The sequence below is a fragment of the Ptychodera flava genome, chromosome 14 (genome assembly GCF_041260155.1).
Source record: "Ptychodera flava strain L36383 chromosome 14, AS_Pfla_20210202, whole genome shotgun sequence".
NCBI classification, from domain to species: domain Eukaryota; kingdom Metazoa; phylum Hemichordata; class Enteropneusta; family Ptychoderidae; genus Ptychodera; species Ptychodera flava.
This window is the reverse complement of record NC_091941.1, coordinates 33,956,440-33,978,812: the sequence shown is the minus strand read 5'-3', so window position 1 is coordinate 33,978,812 and position 22,373 is coordinate 33,956,440. Positions and strand designations below refer to the sequence as shown.

At 36.4% G+C, this 22,373-nt stretch overlaps 2 protein-coding genes across 2 annotated transcripts; one reads left to right on the top strand and one right to left on the bottom strand.

The window, feature by feature from the left end:
• The first annotated feature begins 412 nt into the window (after positions 1–412).
• LOC139148834 (sodium-dependent multivitamin transporter-like) lies at positions 413–4,562 on the top strand. Its single transcript, XM_070720264.1, has 5 exons — positions 413–546; positions 1,169–1,388; positions 2,248–2,365; positions 3,886–3,953; positions 4,404–4,562. The coding sequence occupies exons 1-5, from the start codon at positions 413–415 to the stop codon at positions 4,560–4,562; spliced, it is 699 nt and encodes a 232-aa protein (XP_070576365.1).
• A 6,958-nt stretch (positions 4,563–11,520) lies between these two features.
• Positions 11,521–17,816, bottom strand: LOC139150700 (death-associated protein kinase 1-like). The gene is made up of 7 exons (XM_070723120.1): positions 17,766–17,816; positions 17,184–17,312; positions 16,205–16,468; positions 15,939–16,062; positions 14,353–14,501; positions 13,622–13,804; positions 11,521–13,066 (listed from the first exon to the last, which is right to left on the bottom strand). The coding sequence occupies exons 2-7, from the start codon at positions 17,277–17,279 to the stop codon at positions 11,819–11,821; spliced, it is 2,064 nt and encodes a 687-aa protein (XP_070579221.1). The 5' UTR covers positions 17,280–17,312; positions 17,766–17,816; the 3' UTR covers positions 11,521–11,818.
• Positions 17,817–22,373: the final 4,557 nt, after the last annotated feature.

The following is a 22,373-nucleotide window of genomic DNA, read 5'->3' as shown; positions in this document are numbered from 1 at the left end:
CTCTTCAGCTGATGCCATTGACCTGGCCAGAGTTGGATTAACCCAAGTCGGCTAAAACCGATAAATCCAAAAAGTACACTGATGCCTTTAAAAATGAATCAATTTAAGAACTTGCAACAGGAATATGGCTCTACAAACTGCCGATAACAGATATTGTCGAACATCTACAAGCAAAACTGAGCAAACTTGTTTATTTTTTCTGTGTGTACTCCCCTGATAAATATGTGGCTATGTGATAATTTTGGGGAACTTGAAAATTTTGATCATATAGATGAGTGACTTGAAAATCGCGATTCCTCCAGCCCTCAACCATTATTTGTGAACGCAGCCTAGGAACTTTCAGTCCACTACAAGAACATTGTTCTTTGTAACGCTGCTCCCAATTATATTTTACAGTTAATCTCATATAGCGATGTCCACTAACTCGAACGACCCGACACCTGTTGGTGTCGTTGATTACATTCTGTTCAGTGGAATGCTGGTAATATCTGCGATTACCGCTATATATCATGGATTTGCAAAAGGCGGTCAACACTCCTCATCAAGGTAAGAGACCCAAGTCGCACAATTGTAATAGTTGTTTTCTCTATATCGCTCATGGATCACATTTCAAGTGTCCTGGAATGCATGTTTTTGAACTATGTATGATGCCTTACAGAATATTTTCACCTACCCAATAATAAACGAACAACTTAATCAACTTAATCGCCGTTTAGACTGCCAGTACGTATTACAGTTAACTCCAAGTTGCAAACATTACAAGTGGTTTCCTGCTAGGGGAGATTGGCTGCCATTATTAAAAACACCAATGCATATATAGATGTACTACATAGCAATCATGGTCTATGTCTTGTATGTGCGCCTCATCTGTTCTCTACTTGTCCTGCGTATCAGTTCTAAAGTGGGTAATTAGTAGTTGTTGCAAGTTCAAGTATACTTTGAAACGGTTCTGACGCGGCGTTAGAATGGCGATTCAAGTCTGGTAAATTTCTCTGTGGTTCCTGCTACATTTCCGTCACTGGTCGCGCTTTGCTCACAGAAAGAGTCTTGTATGTGCCGTTCAATCAATAGCAATCATTGGTCAGCTGTATCGAGCAATCTCATTGGTGCGCAATATTTGTACTTGAGCGACGCAAGATCCTTCTACATTCTACATTATCATTTACAGATACCTTTTGGCTGACAGAAAGATGCATTTTTTACCGGTTGCGATGTCGATTCTGGTATCATTCACATCGCCTTTGTCTTTAATGGGTACACCAGCTGAAGTTTTTGTGTATGGAGCCGGTATTACTTCACAACTCATTGCAGCGCTTTGGTTTTTACCACTGTTGGCCTTCATATTTGTTCCCGTGTTCCACGACCTGGCACTAGCAAGTGCCTACGAGGTAATCTGGAATTTAAGTCGTACAAATCTTAACATGTGACGTGTAAGGTATTGTGCAGTAAATAAACCAACAGCCGTATGAATGTGTGTTGTATATGTATGTCTGTATCTTTTGTCTGACTGTTTGTCTGTATCTGTCTAATCTATCTATCCATCCATCCATCTAATTATTTATCTATCTATCCATCTATCTATCTATTTATCTACCTAATATCTATCTATCTATCTATCTATCTATCTACCTATCTATCTATCTATCTATCTATCTATCTATCTATCTATCTATCTATCTACCTATCTATCTATCTATCTATCTATCTATCTATCTATCTATCTGTCTGTCTGTCTATCTATCTATCTATCTATCTATCTACCTATCAGTGAGCTAGTGAGACGGAGATTCTCAGAAAGTAGTTTCCTTAGATCGTTTAAGAAGTTCTATGATAGATACGAAGATGTGATATCAAACTATGACATGTCTGTTTATCAAATTATGAGTGACACTATTCATTGCTTCAATTTACAATAGTAATTTGGCTGCTCTTTTCTAGTTTATACTATATTTGTCGCTTTTGGTCAATCTTGACGGGTGTAGTATTCTAGCAGGGTACACTTGCCCATTTGGGACACCGAGTACCACCATTAAACAGTGGTTCAAGATGACCCTTTTGTTATTGTCATTATATATTCGTTTCTTGGACCTGGCAAATTATTTATTTATGACACTGTTATTTGGACCTGTTTTAATAACCTTTAACCCTAACGAGGTCTATAAATTCTTAATTGTTCATATGAACCAGATTCTTGATTAAGGTCATTGGATATGAAGTGACAATTTTTTTAAATATTTTTCTTTTCAGTATATGGAATTACGTTTCAATTTTGCCCTCCGAATCACTGTCGCCATGATATTCATGTTCCAGTCACTCTTCTACATAGCAGCATGTCTGATAGGACCGGCACTGGCAATAGAAGCAGGTACTATTTTTTAATCGATGTTTGCATGCATTGCTTATCGTCTTTTTAAATATTTCTTTATTTACTATATATCATTTATGTCACTACCACTTTCACGTTAAACGAATGCCCGTTTATGCTCCCATTCAGACACTTTTTGGGGTCGACGCTTCACCTAGGTTAGTGAAACTGACCAAAGAGGTACTTTTAAAGAGATAGATGACACTAAAAGTTTATACTTTTTGTGCAGCACCGGTATTGGTATCTGTATGTTTCCTATTCAGCTAAACACTTCCAAGTGACTTTAGCAAAACAGTTTCCCCTGATCATTTGTTCTTTGAGATGTGAATAAAGACATTATTGCCGATATTTGTTGACAGATATTCTATTAACAGATTCAAACTTACGTACCTGTGCAGCCATTTTATGCGTGATACAAATATATTACCGATGTTCGAGATTAACATGTAGTTATTATCCAGAGCAAGATGTAAAGATGTGTGTGGTTGGTTGCCTGATAGAGTATGACGGGAAAGCGTTGAACGTGTTTTATAATAAGCTCGATAGTTTGAGATATAAAGTCTATACTTACATGTCAGTCCTGGTGATCTACTATGGAATCAATTTATTGTGTCGGCATTTATCTGTATTTTTATTAAAAAAAAATGTGATTCTTATCGTTGATGTATCGTGTAAATGAGCATGAACTTTACCTTTTATGCAGTGACATTTTTCGGAAAGAAATTCAAGATTTTTGTCTGTCCTTTTCTGTTAGCAGAAAGTATTTATCTGAGCATGTGTAATGACCTATCGCCCTAAAGTAACTTCGCGCTTTTATACGAGCATGTTACGAATATTTTAGCACATTGTCATGTTTCTATAATTTGTACCGGTTACTGTAAATCTTCATTCTAGTGATTCGCCAAATTTCAACATTTCGCCACTCGGGCTTGAATTCCCACGATATACCGGAGGTGTAATTCTTCAAAATTCGCGGCAAATTACATTTTAAAGTCTCTTTTGTTTAAATTCAATGGCAGCGCCATTCCAGGCACCCGCGTGTCTCGTGAATTCCTATGATTATGCATGAAATGTCCCACGCAAGGTTGGACAATAGAAAGACAAAGTAGTCGAACTTTTATCAGAACTGTAGCTGTTAAGTATCGCTTTTCATATTTTCACAGCTTGGATTTAAAACAATGGTGTTGTGACATATCTCATGCATACTACGTATTAATCATTGTGAAACTAGCGTTGGCAAGTTGCCCCAGGCAGCCATCAGGCTGACCTGGGGAAATAAAGTTTCGAGCAAAACGTTAATTCCTGTGTCGCCTGATCTATATATTTACTCCATCTACGCGTACTGTGGTCTGAAGTTCCCCTTAATCCCGAATCCTGATTCAGAACAGCCAAGGACTTTTTCTTACAATTTGCAAAATAAAACTGCAGAACACTCGCTGCATTTAATTAATGCTGTTGCAAAGATGACATGTTTTCACGTGAAGTAGTCTTAGATTTTAATTGCTCTTGTTATCTTACAGTCGTCGATTTTGAGTTTTTGAAAACCTTACTCATCACTGGGATTCTCGGCACTTTCTACACTGCTATCGTGAGTTTAAACTTGAGTATGATTCTAATGCCAATCGCCATACCGAGTCAATTAAACAAAGAGGTCAAATTTTGTTGTTCGTTGTACTCGCAAGTTTGTTACATTTATCCTAAAGTTTATCATGATATACGAGGCTCAGTACAAAACTATTGTGGACAATTTAAAATGTTAACAGCGTCAGGTCTTTATCGAACGGCACAATTTGAAGATGTTAAGCAAAGAAACCCTGATAGCATCTAAAAATTCATTTGGCAGTTTTCTTAACTCCGAGAAATGCGATTTAAATCGTTATGTTACATCCGTAGAGATTATTATCACTATTAAGGATCTTGCAAAACTTCCCAGCAAGCATCACTTCTGGCTTCAAGCGAAACAAGATGAGTTACCATTCAAAGATGTTGCAAAAGGCGGTACATGTGACAAGTTCATTATACATTTTTGTTTTAACAGGGTGGGATAAAAGGCGTGATATGGACTGACGTCTTCCAGTTCTTTGTTATCGTTGCGACTCTTCTCACTGTCATTATCATTGGTGTGAGTAAAAGTAGTGGGATAGAAGAAGTCTTCAGAATAAACGATGACAACGGACGCCTGGATGTTTTTAGGTAGTGTATGACATCTTGGCTGTTGTTATTGTACACGCGAACAAATAATACCGAGAGTTATGTGAACGAAAGTGTGAATCGTCCGAAGGGTATCCTGCCTGTACGTTTTGGCAAATAAAAAGTAAGTAAAAAGTAGTAAAAACTGGCTTACTGGCAAGCTTAAGTGATCTTGGCTTGGCATGTATATATGCCGTATCATGTTTAGAGGTAGCTTGCATACAAGCCATTAAATGTTTAGCTTGGCTTGCCCATAAGCCAGTATTTAAAATCAAACTGGCATGCACAGAAACCAGACTTGGTATGCCAGGAAGGCAAACATAAGCCAAAATTCATAACTCGAAACAATCCGTTTACTGACAAACAAGCCGTTTATTTTTGGCTTGAATTTAGCTTGCCAGCAAACCAGAAAAATCTGCAGTGCTAGCAGCCAGAGAAATGGTGAAGATAACTATAGTACATCGAATTCTCTCATTCAGTAATCACACATGAGGCCATGGTTGTATGCCATGTAAGTTTCGGATACAAAGTGCACGATACTCACGAGAAAGTCAAAGGTTTGTAATGTAGGTCGTTTTCACAAGTTTAGTTCTACTTAGGTAAGGCAGTGATGAAAATATAGAAGCAGCCGATATACATACCTTTGAAGTGTTTTAATTATAGTGCAAAAATGTCCACTGAACGGTTAAGATGCCGTACTTACTTCAAGTTTTCCCTAATCTGCTTACAAATATATTTCTGACATGGTAATTCGGCATAAATAAAAGTCTCTAGAGACATGAACAATTCTTGGAGATGAACAGACTGGTACGGCTAATATCTCCACGTTGCAATTATAGATGTTGTAGAGCTAAATTGCTAATTGGGCTGGTCTCTAAAACATTTCCCTGTCAGCGTGAAGTGAATAAAACGTCGATTCTGAGCGTAGCGGGTTTGACCTTTTGATAACCCGCATAGACGCACGCTACCCCGTAACCGTTACATATAGCTGTGTTTCCACAGCTAAACCTACTTGAACTTTTTGCTGTAAGCTTTGGTCAAAAGCCTACTATCGCTTCAAATATGGCAATGCTCTACTCATTTTCCGTCAGAATTGACGTTTTATTCACTTCATGCTGAAAACGCTTGTTTTCCGCACCATGCTACATAGTCGATGGCTGCCACAAGACCTATATCGTGAGCTGTCGTCATCACCCCTTTTACGGCAACTTTTTCCATTGCAGGCATGAAGTGAGTCGATTCCGAATTTGACCAGTTCACGAAATATGTGCACTCGCTATCGCTCGTGCATATATGTCGTGAACTGGTCAAAATCTCGTGGTATACCGTCTCCTGGTGTGCTTTATTGCTAAAATATTGATCGTATGATGTGAAGAGAACAGCAATTCATGGCCCTATGGCAGCAATTACTGAAATGAACTTCTAAGGTTAATGAACCTAGTGGTCATCGATACCAGTAACATTATCAATTAAAACAAGAAGATCTCAATTATAAGTTGATATGCATAATTACGTTTTACGAGCATGTTTACGGAAGACAGGACGAAAAGAGAATATATTTGATTATATAAAGAATCATGAAGGTAGTGAATTTCACGTGATGGTTTTGCAACAACGTGTAGTGACATTTGCATATTAATGGTAACATGTCAATTTAAGATCAAGACCTGTATTGATGTTTATGATTAGATGTATCATTTTATCTTAAATATTTGTCTGTCGTATGATCAAAGCCACGCCTTAAAGATAACGTTTAAAATCCCATTCTAACACAATACAACGAATTAATGTAGTTGTTTTTGAGAGAGGAACACAGCGGACCCAAGACATGTAGACTATGGGAGAAGCGTATCTTGGGCGATGGAAACTGTCAAGCTTGTCTATCCAGAAATAATGTCTATGTAGTACTAGCGAACTCGAGCCGTCTAGTGTAGTCTGTACTTTGAAAATCCCAGGTACCCCTCAGTAAGCCAAGACGAGTAAACGAGATAAATGATCCCCCTTGACAATTGTACACTGCATCTCTTTCGACACAGACACTGTGTCAGTAGGGCCATCCAACATTCAAAAAGTAGATCTTGTCTTCCATTGTTGTTATAAATGTCAAAGTTTGTTAAACACTTTGTCACGTTACTTCCAGTTTGCATAATGGAGCAAACATCCGTAATATTTGTATAGTTTTACTTTTTATTTTCTCACTTCTGGTCAAAGTCTGATCGACAAGAAAAATTGCATTAAATTGGTTCTTGTTCACAATTTATTAACAACAGATGATGAAATAAGCATTATTTGTTTAAAATAATAACTGCTGTTTAATGAAAATTATCTTTTCAATGTGCCTTGATGCCTTCGGTATATAGACGACAAAAGATGACACTATGCAAATCTGTCACTTCATGAAACACATCGATAACTCTGAAACTACTCTTATCTACTCCAAATAACGCCCTCAATTTATATTTCTCTATTTGCTGACAGTTAGGACCGTTAATAGTTTAATCTACTACAAATGACGTCCTGAGAACTATGAATAAAAAACACGCGCACAAAAAAAACGAGACTCTAACTCGACGTTTCAAATCAAACGCCCTTTCCCCTCTTCCAATTAAATCGAAATTTTTTATCGGGAAAACGAGTCGATCAGGAAATTACGTGAATTGAATTCCGCTTAACGTGACAGATTAATTAAATACAGGTTGTTGGAAGTGAAAATCAAACATTTCAAAACAGCTGAAGAGTGACTGAGTTTAACTCTGATTAACTTTCAATGAAGCAACATGATTGCATAATGCTTAACATAGCTAGTCTAAGTGCAGTTGTCGAAAGATCGTCGTTAAAGCCTCGATCATTCGATATTGTACTATCAAGGCTCGATCAATGCGTCATTTTGTTAGTACAACGCTTACAGGCAAGCCTTGCCACTTCGATGTCTGGTATGCATGTTTTTTTACACACACTAAACGTTTTCATATCATTAACAGGAAGGAACCTAATGACTGGATTGTTTGTACGATAAACAACAGAAAACCGACACCGAAAGATATCTGACATGTAAGCCTTGAGACAGATTACTATCACCTGTCTGGGGTGCAAATTAATGTCTTTACGACCAGATGGCTATTGACTCTCACACCATCCAAATTAAAGTCAGGCACACTATTAAGTGTCAGAAACATGATATTTATTATTCCCTTGTACTTGGTCATTAGGTTCTTTCCTGTAAATGATGTGAAAACGTTCAGTGTGTGTAAACATGCATACCAGGCATCGAAGTGGCAAGGCTTGCCTGTAAGCGTTGTAAATAGTACATAAGAGCTGTTATTTGGTGTACCGTATGTGTCGCTGAGTCGATTGATAATGCAATATAATTGTCAAAACCTTGCATAGTTTTAGAGCTCTAGTGCTAAAGTATGAAACTTATCAGTGTAGTTATTGATATTTTCAGCCGGGCTGCAAAAAATAAATATTTTCCAGTTGTGTGATATCAAAAAGTGAGAATTAGAGATAAAGCTTGTCTGAAAAAAAATTGTTTCGGTACTGTCAGGGGCAGTCACATTATCGCCTATGTACATAGGCGATAACGTAACTGCCAAGGTGACAGTCGATGTATCAACGTACTTTCAAAAAGAACTAGTCACGTGTCCGGCGGTATCCTGGATGGTTGTCCAATCCCTTTTATAACTTCGAGGGAAAAGAAATCAAGAAAATGAAATCACCTGATGCCAGGAATCTTTTGTGATTAGGTTCCCTGTGCATTGACAGAATTCATTTCCATGAGTTAATCACCGATCACGATGTATCTACACCTTCCTACTGACAAGAAAAGTCAATCAGCATAAGTTGATATTCCACACCTGATTTCCATGCCTTTCGCATAGACGTGAGTCTCTGCTTCGGAGATACTAAATCGACGCTTGCTATAAACTGAACGGTACAAACGTAAAGCAAGGCATGGTATACCTCTTCAAACACACTGGTCGATTCACAGGGGATCGTAAGTGGCCTATTAAAGATGATAAAGAATAGTTTTAAAAAACTTTGTTTCGTGTACAAGCCCCCTCTCTTCTCTCGTCCCATGTCTCTTCACTCTGTCAGTCATGATGATTCAGTGTTAATTATGTTGCAGAATGCAGGGGCGCCCCTTGCTGAACTTTTGGCATTGCAGAGGATTCCTGCATTGACGTAAATACTTTTGTCGGATTAACGGCTATCGTATAGCATGCTAATAGTTCATAAAGGGGCACATTGCATACTTCACTATCATAGCCAACAACAAGATGATTTTAGTTCTTATTTTTGTCATGTTATTGAAGTTATCGTTATTATATCGAAAGTTACACCAAGCTAGCAAACACACTTAAGTAAGGCATATTGTTTTCCCCATACCTGTTTGGTACATATAACGATTCTGATTATTTGAGAATAATGTCATTGATCAGAGCAAGGGAAACAAAACTGCTTTGATTCATCTTCTTCAATTTATCGTTTCCTGCATTTAAAATATCTAAAGCCTATCAGATGAACAATCATGGACGCTGAAGTTAAATGAGCGTAGAGACTACGTGCACAGCATTTGTCATTTGGAACCCTTGCGTCCATTGTAAATCCACGAAAATTCGTTGTCTTGTATATAATTACATCGTCTAAACGTTGTGTGCAATGACCAGTATGGGTAGATGTATTGGTTTGCGTAAGGAGTGTAAAGTTTAAATATGGTAAGTTCGTCAGATTATGTGCTCTTTAGCGCTCAGACCCGAAAGTTATACCGCATGTTATCACTTGAAAATTAATTTTAAATAATTGATTTCATCTGAAAAAATGTATGATAATTTTAAATTCAGGTTTTGCTCTAGATATCACATTCCTTTGGTGGTTACCTGTGAACGCATCTCTCTCTCTCTCTCTCTCTCTCTCTCCTCTCTCTCTCTCTCGCTCTCTCGCTCTCTCTCTGCCTTTTTTTCCATATCGCGATTTCTTTACTCAATTAATATGTCGGTTTGTCGACGCATTATCTGTATACAACACGTCTATCCGTATCCGTTTCCGTTTCATCAGCAGCAAATCATGGCCTGCATAATATCGGATTCAGGTTCTTCTACTTTGCATTCAAACTTAGTTAAGGTTTGTATCTATCGCATCACTGTACACCTACAGGCGTGATAGTCATCCTTAATTTCGATTAGAATGACTTGAATGAATACGTGCTTTGGGCTTGATTGTTCAGCATTTGAAACTGAATTCGATTTGTCAAGAGATGATGAACCAATCAGGGATATACTGAGTAATTTTGTGAAAGTCACAGCGTTCATCCCGTGGACATAGTCAAGCTTTCCATTTATTTGAATTGCATTTGTCAAATTTGTGGAGACCCGTTGCCTATACACTTATATCTTACCTAATAGACGACATCGATCTAGCTTCTTAATTATTTTATTACATAAATTATCTTTACTATAATTAGATCGTTCATGCTTGAAATACCTATAAAAAACAGTGTAATGTCAGCTGGAATAAAACAAAAAATGTGCATCACTTTCAGGCCAGAGGGAACACAAACGTTTTCTTTCACCGACGTTAGTCAGTTGAAATGTTTTGTAACATACCTCATCCAATTATTCTCGGCTATGCCAAACTTCGAGAAGTTTCACTCTACCGTCAATCGTGTCCGTCAAAGACTGCATCTTTACTCGTTCAAATATTGCGTGCACGTACGTGCGTGTATGGCACTTTCAGATATTCCCAGTCACCGTTATTTCGAACTGTTAACCTGCTAGCAAATTTTAAAATTGCTGATTTTTCGGTAAATATGTCCGTCGACACTTCAAATGTTTTTTTTTTCTCGGCATTACTAGTAAAATTGCCATAACCATGACTCGTGGTGTGATGGATCATGAAAAAAGATTTGTAAATTTGTGTAAAGGGTGACCCTACGGAAATATCATAGAACAATATCGATACCAGTAAAAGATTGCACATTTTCAAACAAGGGCCCATAAGGGAAAAACGATACCTGATGTTCATGTTTGTTTGATTATGTAGCAGGTAATTTTCATTACAGTGGACCAGAAATGAATGTTCCATGTTAAAGTGAAAATACATTGCTTTTACAACTAGACAACTATATCTTGAGAAGTAATCATAAGCTCAGACGTGTCACTAATATGAATACAACATCAATATTCTTGCAATAGTGACAACAAACCGACAAATATTAACTTATCACAGAGTCGAATATATTGATACATATGCATTACTCTTTGCATTTCCTGAAATTCAATTGAAGAACTGACGATGATTGGAATTGAATGTAGCAAATGACGTCAATAGCAGTTAGAAAGGCTTTCGTCATTGATTTAATATATCTTTATTCATTGTCTGTCACTTTGGTATGTAGTTTAAAATCCCAATCTTAGTAACGTAATCTTAAAATTTCTGAAAATATATAAATATTAGGCAAAATCTAAGAAAAACACAAACAATCATAAAAATATAACATCACTTTCCGAAATTACGAATACGGCATTGAAGTTGTTATATGAACTTCAAGGAATGATTTTGGTTTTTAAATTTTGAGCACATTTATAATTTCTAAGCAACTCGTCAGGTAATCGACCATGTCAGAGCGTTCACTGTTGGTTGAAGTAAGTTCATTTAAAACAGAAAGCGATGTGGTCAGGATATCTCACGATTTTCAATATTTTCAATAACAAACCTTTTTCCATGCTAAAGACAGAAGTGTTATTGAACATAACACTAATCTAAGAAAATATAACAAGCTCTAAACACTAGATTGAAATTTCAATGGACATAAAACCTATCTCACATACAACTAACAGCACCAAAAACCAAAGGCTAAAGACATCCTCATTAGCTTTACAAGGCAACTACGAAAAATTGGTCTGCGAGATATTTTTTCAATCATGCTAAAGATCACCATATAAAAACTTCCAATTATGAGACAGTGGTTTCAATTTACAACAGAATCTTTACTTCCATAAAATTTGAAAATCATCTGATTTAAATCATCACGAGCAAGTATGTTTGATACATATAAAACGCTTTGTTGTTTATGGTTACACAGTTTGTCTGGAATGGTCTGGGACATGCTGAAAAGTGATGAATGTTTGTCTCTCTATATTATTATATTGGTATACTCTGGTCACTGCTTCTACTCTTGCAGGGCCTATGTTTTATTGCATCGTCGGTTTGCGATATGTGTAATTGATTATTCGTATGTTTAGCCCTGTGCAATATCCTCTTCATTTAATCACGACACACCCTTTCTGTGATGCTGTGTTCCCCTGTTGACACATGAAGATGCTGAAACATATCAACGATGTCATTCCGTGCAACCTCTACACGGCAACTTTCATCATTCAGGATTTTAATCAAATTGCTGAAAGTACTCTCATATATTTTATAGCCCTCAGTTGGCGATCCTCCTTCTCGTCTTCGCTTTGCCCATTGTTCGGACCACTTTGATAGAATTTCTTTGGTCTTCGACATCGATTGTCCTTCCAATCCTTGTACTTCGATATATGGTATACCCATTATATCTGCCATTACCCGGTAGTCAGCTGTGACATCTCTCTTTACATCCATTATCATAGTGAATTTCTTCAGCGTGTCTTGCATCATCCACTTGACGTCACACTCGTATCCGAGGCAACGAAGTAGTGTGGTATCATATCCGGCACACAGTAATTCGGTGGTTGCTTCTTCTTCACTACAGTCGTCGTCGTAGACGTTGACACCCTTCATGTCTGCATCCACAATCTTCTGCATCGGGTAGAAGCTAGCTTTTTCCGGATCGACATGAAGTCTCAATGAACGAGCACTAAGAACTCTACTCTCGACATCACTACCGGGGCAGCAGATTTCTAAGACGTCTATGATCTGTTCAGACACCATTTTCAGTAAGTAGTGACAGTCTCCGATGCTTTTTTCATCCTTTGCCCTGACGCAGATGTGAATGGCTCTCCAACCCCTGGTCATGTACACCAAACACTCAACCACATGGCAAACTTTAATACCATTCTTCCAAATTCCACTGGGAGTCTTACCTAGGTCACGGAAATGATTGTAAAGTCTTGCCTGTAATCGTGGAAACAATCCAGGTGAGAAGCTATCTGTTTCATCTCTACACTGAATTCTTCGACCGAAGTAGGATTCTTTTAATGGATCCCTTCTCCACTGTGATTCTGGCATGTTCTCGATTAACAATGCAGGCGCGATGTACAGTATGTCGCCAACAGATACCGACGGGCCATGGTCAGCTTCAAAGATGAGCTCGAAAATCTTCAAAAGGGTAAGAAGTAATCCAGTATCGGCAAATTCACTGAATACTTCATCGATGTCACTTCGACTGTAAAATTTCTGTTTCTTCCGTAACTTCTTGTTGTATTGAAAGAAGATTTCCGTAGCTAGCATCGGACCAAACACCCTAGAGCACAGCCACTGAATATTGAGGACTATGATATCATCGCCATTGGGATTTTTGATGAAGAGAAGCTGTAAGTAAAAATTGATATTCAGAAAATACATAATGAAAATCAAAAGTTTATTTAAAATTCCATTACTACTTACTTATTTAAAATGAGACGTTATCTGCCTCGCAATTACGATTTCATATACAGACAGTTCAGTGAAGTATTACAGATGAAACATCTATGGTATATTGAACGAGAAGACATGAACAACAATATAGTATCAAACTGATACACATGATTGTTGCTTAACGTACGGAGTTCAGTATAGTGCCGGCTCCGTCTATTGGTACAAATAATTCATCCCATTTGACTGTTATCTGACACAGAAAATAATTGTCAGATGTCGGCTGTAAGTGTGAATGTTTGGCAAAGCACAAGATTAGCTCTGATAAAAATAGGATAGAAATCAAGGGCAAGATACCAAACAGGTCGATATTCCGTTGTCATGTTTGTTTCACTATACTGGCAGTGAACGTTTCAGACATGGTAACATAAATTACAAAACAATGAATGATAAAATATGAAGACGCCTGCCATCAGAATGAAAGGGATTTTGATTTTTTTGAGAAATATCTACCTCTCCGATGTTGTCAAGATAAGATGTAGCCATTCTCAGAAAATCTTCCTCAACCAAGGGATCTATTTTCTTCACTTGTTCCATATAGGTAGGCCAATACCATATTGGGAACTTCTCGTTGATTTGCCATTTGTTCTTATTGTCTGCAATCTTCGCACACAGTTTAGGTATTTGTTCTTCCCGCTTCCAATGATGAAAGTCGAAATTGATACGTATTATCTTTTTTAAGCTTAACTAATAGTTTATGAAATATATCCTATGCTTATGAAAACTATGATTAAAAAGGAAACAGTAAAATTATTATAAAAAAATGTATGGTTCGTACAGAAGACGACCTTTAATTATTGTACGACTCCTATAGTTAGACCTTGGTAAAATGAATCTTCACTGTGACTTAATTTTTCGATAGTTATTCACGTTAACATTTTGTAACAATTTTAGTAAGCCGGATTCTTTAAATATTAAGTTTTAAAATGATTTTGAAGTATATATTTTTATCTCCAAATGATATGGTAGAAATCAACTTGATATAGCTACATAAACCACTGAAACAGTCAAGTATAGCAACTTGCTATATACTAAGTAAAACTTAAAAACTACACATCAAAGTTCAGTAACAAGTTCTTGGAATCAATATGTTATTTTTATTTACCTATAATAGCATTGTTTTAACTTTTCGTTTATCATCTCTACAGTAGTATATTAATGTTTATGTTAATTTTTAAATTTACCTTGCAATCTGATAAACATTTTCGAAGTCTGTCCATATCCTTATGTCGGGAATCATGACAATTTAAGAGAAATGTTTCATCCACTATGTTCAAGTATCTCCCGAATATCTCTTTAGTCCTTGTCCGTATGTCTTCAACGACCTTTATTGCTACAAAGGTAAGTATGAAACGGCTATTTGTCTTTCAAGATAACACTACAGAAGGTGATAAACGTAGAAGAAGGGTTCTTTTATTTTGTCACTAATTACTTCGTCACATTTGAAACTGTAAAATATGTTAATATATAATTACATGAGTACATGAAACGTTAAGACCACTCTGTAAAAATGCCGATATCTAAAATGGCTGGTGATTTTACATAATCATCCTCAACTTCCTGGCATTCTTTGAACGAATACGACACAAACGCACTCATGGAAGAAGCTATCTGTTTCTATATGGTATATTTGATTACACATTCTGAGTGTGCCGGAATAACATACTGGCCATAAAATGTAAGACGTATATACGTATTACATGAAACCCAGCCTTGTTTGTACGTGATATTTGAGCTTCACGCATGTGTTGAAAGATTATTATGTCAAATTCGACTTTTCCATGACAAAGTAGAAAGTTTTATGTAATTTAACCAAGCAGAACAAAAATGTTCCTAGCGTTTCGATTGCATACAAGGCGAGACTGGCTATGATTTACGATCTACTGTATTTAGCAAAATACCCCAGAATTGCCTTATTGGCACAAATTTTGTTGATATTAATATTCCTCACCACCAGCCATTAAAAGGGTCAAAACCGGATTCTTAATCTTACCTCATTCTCATGAGGTATTGAATTACGGCAACATTTATAAAAATTACTATGCTAGTGACGTCAATCATAAGCGAAAAGTAGCAGAAAGGGGTTTGGAAGTTATGTTTTAAGGGTCGTTACAGTATTTTGGAGGTAGGAGGATTAATTAGGAGACAGAATTCAAGCATGGATAGCTGACCAGAAGCGCTAAATACTTATAACGCAATTTTGTATACTCAATTCTGTACACTTGCGCCCTTCGTTCTTGCACGCACAATCGACTATCTCTTGCGCGCACTCACTACACATATCAGTTGACACACACAAATTAACAGTAGGAGATCTTTAAACCTATCTAAAACAAGTCCCTTTCGTTCTTATGTAACTATATTGGTTAAACAGTGCATGGAAGAGTGATCGCCCGTGTTTCTTTTCGGTGTTTGTGAAATAACCAGTTCGTGGCTTGTCGAATATTTCGAAAGTTTACTCAACCTGTTTCATTTAGTCTCGCTGTTACTTCAGTCACTTTAAAAATGTTTTGTAGTCCCTTGCGTAAATGTTCCCGAAAATTTGGAGACGTTGGTTATTGTTTGTTTATCGTGTCAAGAATACTGCAAAATCCCGGGAATCATGTTCATACCAAGGTTCCATACTGTAAAAACTTGAAGTCAGGTCCGGTGCATTGTCAAAACAATAATAATCATTCTTTTCAATTCTCAAACCTTTAAACTGTTCGATAAATTTCAATAACTCAAACTAGATAAAACATCGACATCAACATGTGTATAGTTCACTGACCATGATTGCTTCGATGCTTTTCCACCATATCAGCACCACTGGCCACTAAAATCACTATTGGTCTACTGTCGGATTTGTGGTCGTCTGATATTCTAGATTTGATGAACCTCGGCCATGTCAACAACTGTCATTCAAGATATGATGAAGGTACATGTTAGAGTATATCATTTAGGTGCAGATATCACTAATGTAACAATGTCAAGCTTGGCTATTTGGATCTACGCTTTTAAATTATTTTGTAGACAGTGAAACTTTAATCAACTCACCTCTTCAGTTAGTGTACCATCAAAATCGTCTATTACATCAATTATCTTGAATACAACAAAGAACACTGAATCGTCCGCCATCAAAAACATATTATGAGTGACGTAATATTCTGGTTGTCCAGCAAAGTCCAACACTCTGTATTTACCGGCTTTTGGTATATTGACAATGTTGACGTCAATACCAGGCGTTGGTATATGCGTGGTTTTGTCTGGAGGAGGTGCTTTCTCCTCTGATCGACGAGTTACGTATGCTTCCAAGAAGCCCTGTTTAGTTAGAAACAGAGAGATCGATTAGAAAAATCTGAACCTAATTTTCAATCATTGTGTTAAATAGTATTGTAGGCTGGAAAGGTTTATTAGATGCTCTTTGCGACACAAATAATAGTAAAAACTATATGTTTGCAAGATGCTTATTTTCTAAAGTACAGGCCCTTACAATTAATCCGTGTAGACAAGCAATGACACCATTGAAATATACACCATACTGAATCCAAGTTAGAAATTTCCGTCCGTTTGGAAACCACATTTAAAGATAATTTTGCTGGTTACTTTGGAGACTAAACCAGCTTCTTTCATCAATGTTATATATTTTGAAACAGATTCTTACTTGTTATACGAACAACGTTATATGGTCGTCGGGGAACCTGTGGCCCTTAAATATTCATGTAAAAACAACATTAATTGTATCAATGGCTCGTAACATTTATTATAGTAGAAGAGTTAGAAAAATCAAATACAAAACATTGGAGGGCAGAAGAGAGTAATGACGTGTAGAGGTAAAAAGAATACTTAGGCAATTTTAGACTGCAAAAACATATATCACTGTGATGAGAGTGTAAGCCCGTTTCACACAAACACATTGTAACACTTCACTTATATAGACAAAACATAGTACCAACATTGAGCACACAGGCAGATCTCTCTCTCTCTCTCTCTCTCTCTCTCTCTCTCTCTCTCTCTCTCTCTGACTCTCTCTTACCCTTTGTAATGCTCTCATAAGGGTTGTTTTTCCAACACCACCAAATCCACAAACATTCAGCTTGCTTCTGTTTCTTTTGATTCCTGCTTCTTGCATCAATACACTAAACTCTGCTTTTTTCTTTGCTGACTGAAATATTTAATAAGGGGATTGTTTTTATATTAGAGAGCGTACGACGAATATCGGGGGACTTATTAAAGCAGAGATTTGCAACATCAACAAATAACTTTGTGCAAACTGAAGGTAAGTCCGTAACTATTTGTTAATGCAGCTATTATTTATCTGACAAATCACAACGAAAATACACGGACACTCCGTTCTGCGACGTTAATTCTTACCCTATGTTATTCACTGTTACATAAACATCAAAAGAAGATTTATTTTGTCTTTAACGCTCCAATACTCGACTCGACACTACTCCTAAACGAAAGCCGCGCTTTATGCTGTTTATTGTTCTGGAATACATGTTTCTTATCAAATTCATTCATTTAATATCAATAAAAAATGTCTCCCTAAAATCCAACGAACTCACGAAATTTGAGAATCATCAATGGTGTAAAGTAAATCACGAAATAAGCTTACTTTAATCAATGATTTTACTCTTCTGTCATGGGCAACGTCAAGAGGAGTGCGTCCATTCTGAATGAAGCGAAATGATACTCTTTAGTTACTGTTTGATTAAAACGAAAACACAATTTATATGCCCATACACTATGAATTATCATGCATACTTCAAATAGTTAAAAGGGAAAGGAAATAATTACAAAATATCACTACTAATATATAAACACGTAGCAATAGCAATAAAAATCATAATTCAACATGAGTCACAAAGGAAAGCTACTTCCTCAATGTACGAGTCTAGTTTTAAATCAATTATCCGTATTCGAAATATGAAACTGATCTTTACAAAAGATGTATTCCGAATCAATTTTTTAAATGACAAAAAAATAAAATGAAAAATAGTAATAAAACTAAATAAATAGGAAAAAGTAGTACCTGTTCATTGAATAAAAATAAAGACACTGTTGTACACAAAAACCATGCAACATTGAAAGTTGAGAACGGTGACTAATACTGTTTGTTCAAATCAACACTTTGATTATCAAAGATTTCTTCACTGTCGATATGTGTACATACACATTCAGACAATAATTTAATCCCATGGGTTGAGAATGGCAAGTTCGCCGCCTTGTGAAAAATACAAATTGGCAAATACGGGAAACAATGCACCGTTAGCGAACATTTATTAACTCTGCGTGAATAATAAGTTATCAAATCGTAAAGTAATTCACATTTGATAGGGCACAGGTAACATTAACAGAGTACAATTTAACGGGTCTAAATTGGTGGTAAAAATGTCATCGAAATACCAGGTACTTGTTGTGAAGGGATTATCTTGGGGCAGTGACTTGATAGTAACTCACTCGATCCAATAATTGTTTTATGTGGTGATGTCAAAAGTGACTGTGACATATTAATATGCGTGACATTATCGTTTTCTACCAGTTAAGAATATTTAATTTTGAACAAAAGTAATAAAGCAGACATTTAAGCTTTATCGAACTCTAATTTGGCTTGACGCAGTGAAAAGACAGCATACAAAGTATTTCCCCAATTAACGTCTCGCACAAGGCTATGACATCTTATAGTTCAGCCATCGGCACCTTAAAGCTCGATGCTAGTACGGTATACTGAAATGCAACACCACTGCCTAAGAGAATATATTATCTAATCCTCGACTTACCCCAAATCTATGGGCATATTAATATCAAGATAAAGTAAATTGAAGTGACTTAGGCGATCACGAAATGTAAGCTCTATACTTCAACAGACTGTCTCGTAGATAGCTGGCCCACCAACAACCATGAACGGCAGCATACGCAAGAGAAAAAACCAAGTGTCCAAAACAAGTATATACTATTTCGAACATTCCAGATATCTCAAGACTTATCCAATATTTTCCAAAAAGCAGTACATATGTTCTAATCAGCAATATTCAATATCGCAATTTTATGCTGTTTTCTAAAGTAAGCAGGGTCATGCCACTTCATTGTACGCATGATGTTACGTTAAGGCGTTTGCATGAACTTCGCTGTATTAGTAATTATATAACGATATGTTTTCTTGAAGGGAAGTGCTACCATTGACATTTGTAATCGGTTGAGATGAATAGTTATGCTGTCGTATACATATAGAAATTGGGCGTTGCATTCTTATCAATGGGAAATTGCGGCTATGCCAATAAATGTTACAGTGCGGGTTAAATGATTAACTGTCGATATAGAAATTTACACAACATTCTTACGTTATCTTGTACATCAAGGAAAGCCTTAGATTTCAACAGTAAACTTGTAGTGGCCTCACAATTGTTAGCCGCTGCCGAGTGAAGAGGAGTTTGCCCACGCTGTGGAGAAATATAGATATACCATCAATGATGCAATTACATAGGGTAAAGACCAAGGCCGGACACGAAGTTTTCGAAGTTGTTTCCTCCTACTTTCTCTCAACCCTATCAGGAGAGGAATATTTCCGAATCATTAATAAGTATATAAAGAATTTTGCATCAAGCTAATTAATGACGACAATGTTTTACCTCGACTATATCGCATTCCTAAAATCCACAAGAATTCTTGTAAACAATGTCCCACAGCTGGTTTGAGCAGATGTACAACCAAGCGCTTGTCACCGTTCTTAAACACAATATTATCAACATTAAACTCTGGTCTGGTCTGGCCTACTTTTATCTAGAGGAGATTTGTAAATGAGAGTCTGTAAAATGTATTTCATTTAAACATCAGTCCCCAGTCTGTGAAAAAAAATTCTCTACATTATATGACATGAACTACAGCACGTACGTAGACTTTCCTAATATCAACGATTTCTCAAAGGTGATTTTCAAATTAACATCAATGGGATTTCACATTTAATGAGTAATATAAGTTTGTTGCATTGTTGTGCTTTTAATTGCACGCGTCCGATATGTTAACGGATGGCTTGCTTAATTTTACCAATGTAGTAACTATAATTTATTAATATTCAGGACGCCATGGTTGTTTTATAATCAATGCATTTTATAGTGACGTATTCGGAAACAAATTAATGAATGGACATTACAATATGATTTATTGGAAATCGTGGCTATGTCAATGATGGTTCGAGTTATGTATATAATTGTCGACATGATCAAGTGCATTTCAAACTTACTTGATCCTGTACGTCAATAGATGCTTTAGATTTTAACAGCAGTCTTGTAGTGGCATCATGATTTTCTGCTGCTGCCAAGTGAAGAGGAGTTTGCCCATTCTGTAGAGAAACATATTAGATATCCTCCGCCAATCGAGCGAAGTCTGTACGCCACAGTCACTCCACTCTTTTGTGGAAGAACTGGCTACGACAATTTTCAGCTTTTGTGCTAGGTGTCGGTATGACGAAGCGTCTTTTAAGTTTCAGTTGCGATGTCGCATCGCAACTGCCAAGTGGTGCCAGACTTTGAAAATACCAAAAACTAGTCTCTCATGGAGGGACGTGACGAAACTAATATTCAGTCAAACACAGAGTAAAGGTCAGAAACAGACTTTTACTCTGTGTTATCACCTTTCTTTGTTTTGAAATAAAATAATTTATGAAGTTTCTATTCTCGACCATTCTAAAAAAGTTAATTTTTATGATACAAATAATAGTTTGGTTTATGTATTAGCAATAATGTTTACTAAACGATTTAACATAATCACTTGGTTGATCTACTAGTGTCAAAATGTTCTTGGTATTTGCAGGCCTGTAAATTTAATATAAAAAAAACCATTAGTTTGGAGTTGGTGAACAAATTGTTTATAAGTGTGCCATACGTTAGAACGTATGTGATGTTCATCTTAATATCTACAATTTCGTAAAGGTAAAATCATATTCACATCATCAGGATTTTTAATTTCATGAAATAGTTATGATAGTTGCAAGGTTGTGCCGTTTAATTGCACGTTTCCTGCTGTGTTTACTCGTGTTTGCTTAATTTTACCGATGAAGGTACTATATTTGCAGTAGGTGAGTATGATATATATTTTTCATATCGCTAATGAAATTTTACTTTATATTACCATGTTCTGTCCATTGCATTTTAATTGGTCTAGCTGAACCACGTGACTGACCATAGATGACCACACTAATGGTGTGTTTACATATCCTTGAATATGAATAATTACACTAAAAAATCACAGTTTCGTAAACATCGTAACACCACAGCTGAAATGTAAATCATGGTTTGTAAAAACATCATAACTAGCTATCCTGAGATAAAATTACGCTTTTGTGGGCTAAGGTTTGACATTTCAGGGAAAATCTTCAGAATTGCAACATTTTAATAACGCATTAAAGTGCATCGCGTATTGAAAAATTTCTGTGGCCACGTTTTTCGTAAAATTTTGCCAGGTTTTCTTGGATTTGTTGGTAATATAATGGAAATAACAGACTATCCGGCTGACCATTAACATTCATTTATGGGTGCGGGCGAGAGGAATGCCATAATTAAAGGGCGAGGCCTGGCTTTTCCCTTGCTCTTGCCCGTAAACAAACTTTAGTCATCAGGGCGTCACATTTTATTTCTATAATTGACGCTTTGTAATACGATTGTTTAGGAAACAAATATAAGTTAGAACCACAGTAGTCGAATTCATGTAAACATTTATGGACATGATCAAGTACAATTAACACCTACGTTATCTTTCGCGTCAATGGATGCCTTAGATTCCAACAGTAATCGTGTTTTGGCATAACGATTCTTTGCTACAGCCAAGTGAAGAGGAGTTTGCCCACTCTGTTGAGAAGTATAGATATATCCGTTACAATCACTGCAATTACTCACTGATCTCGCATGACAACAACGGTCTTACACTAACCTTTCTCTCTATTCTCATATTACTTCTTTGTTTTGTATCAAAATGAAAGTTACCATTTTCGGTCATTTTTAAAACAAACAATGAGAGTGTTTCTGTCTTCAATAAAAGTGATATGCTGATTGATATGGTATAACATAATGCTGACTAAACGATTTAACACAATCACTTTGTTTGTTATGCGAGTGGCGGAAAGGTCTTTGTAATTGCTTGCTTATGAATTGTATATTATGAAAACATAAGTTTCAACTTGGTAAACATCTTGTACAGTAGTGTCCGTGCGATGCCTATTCTAATATAT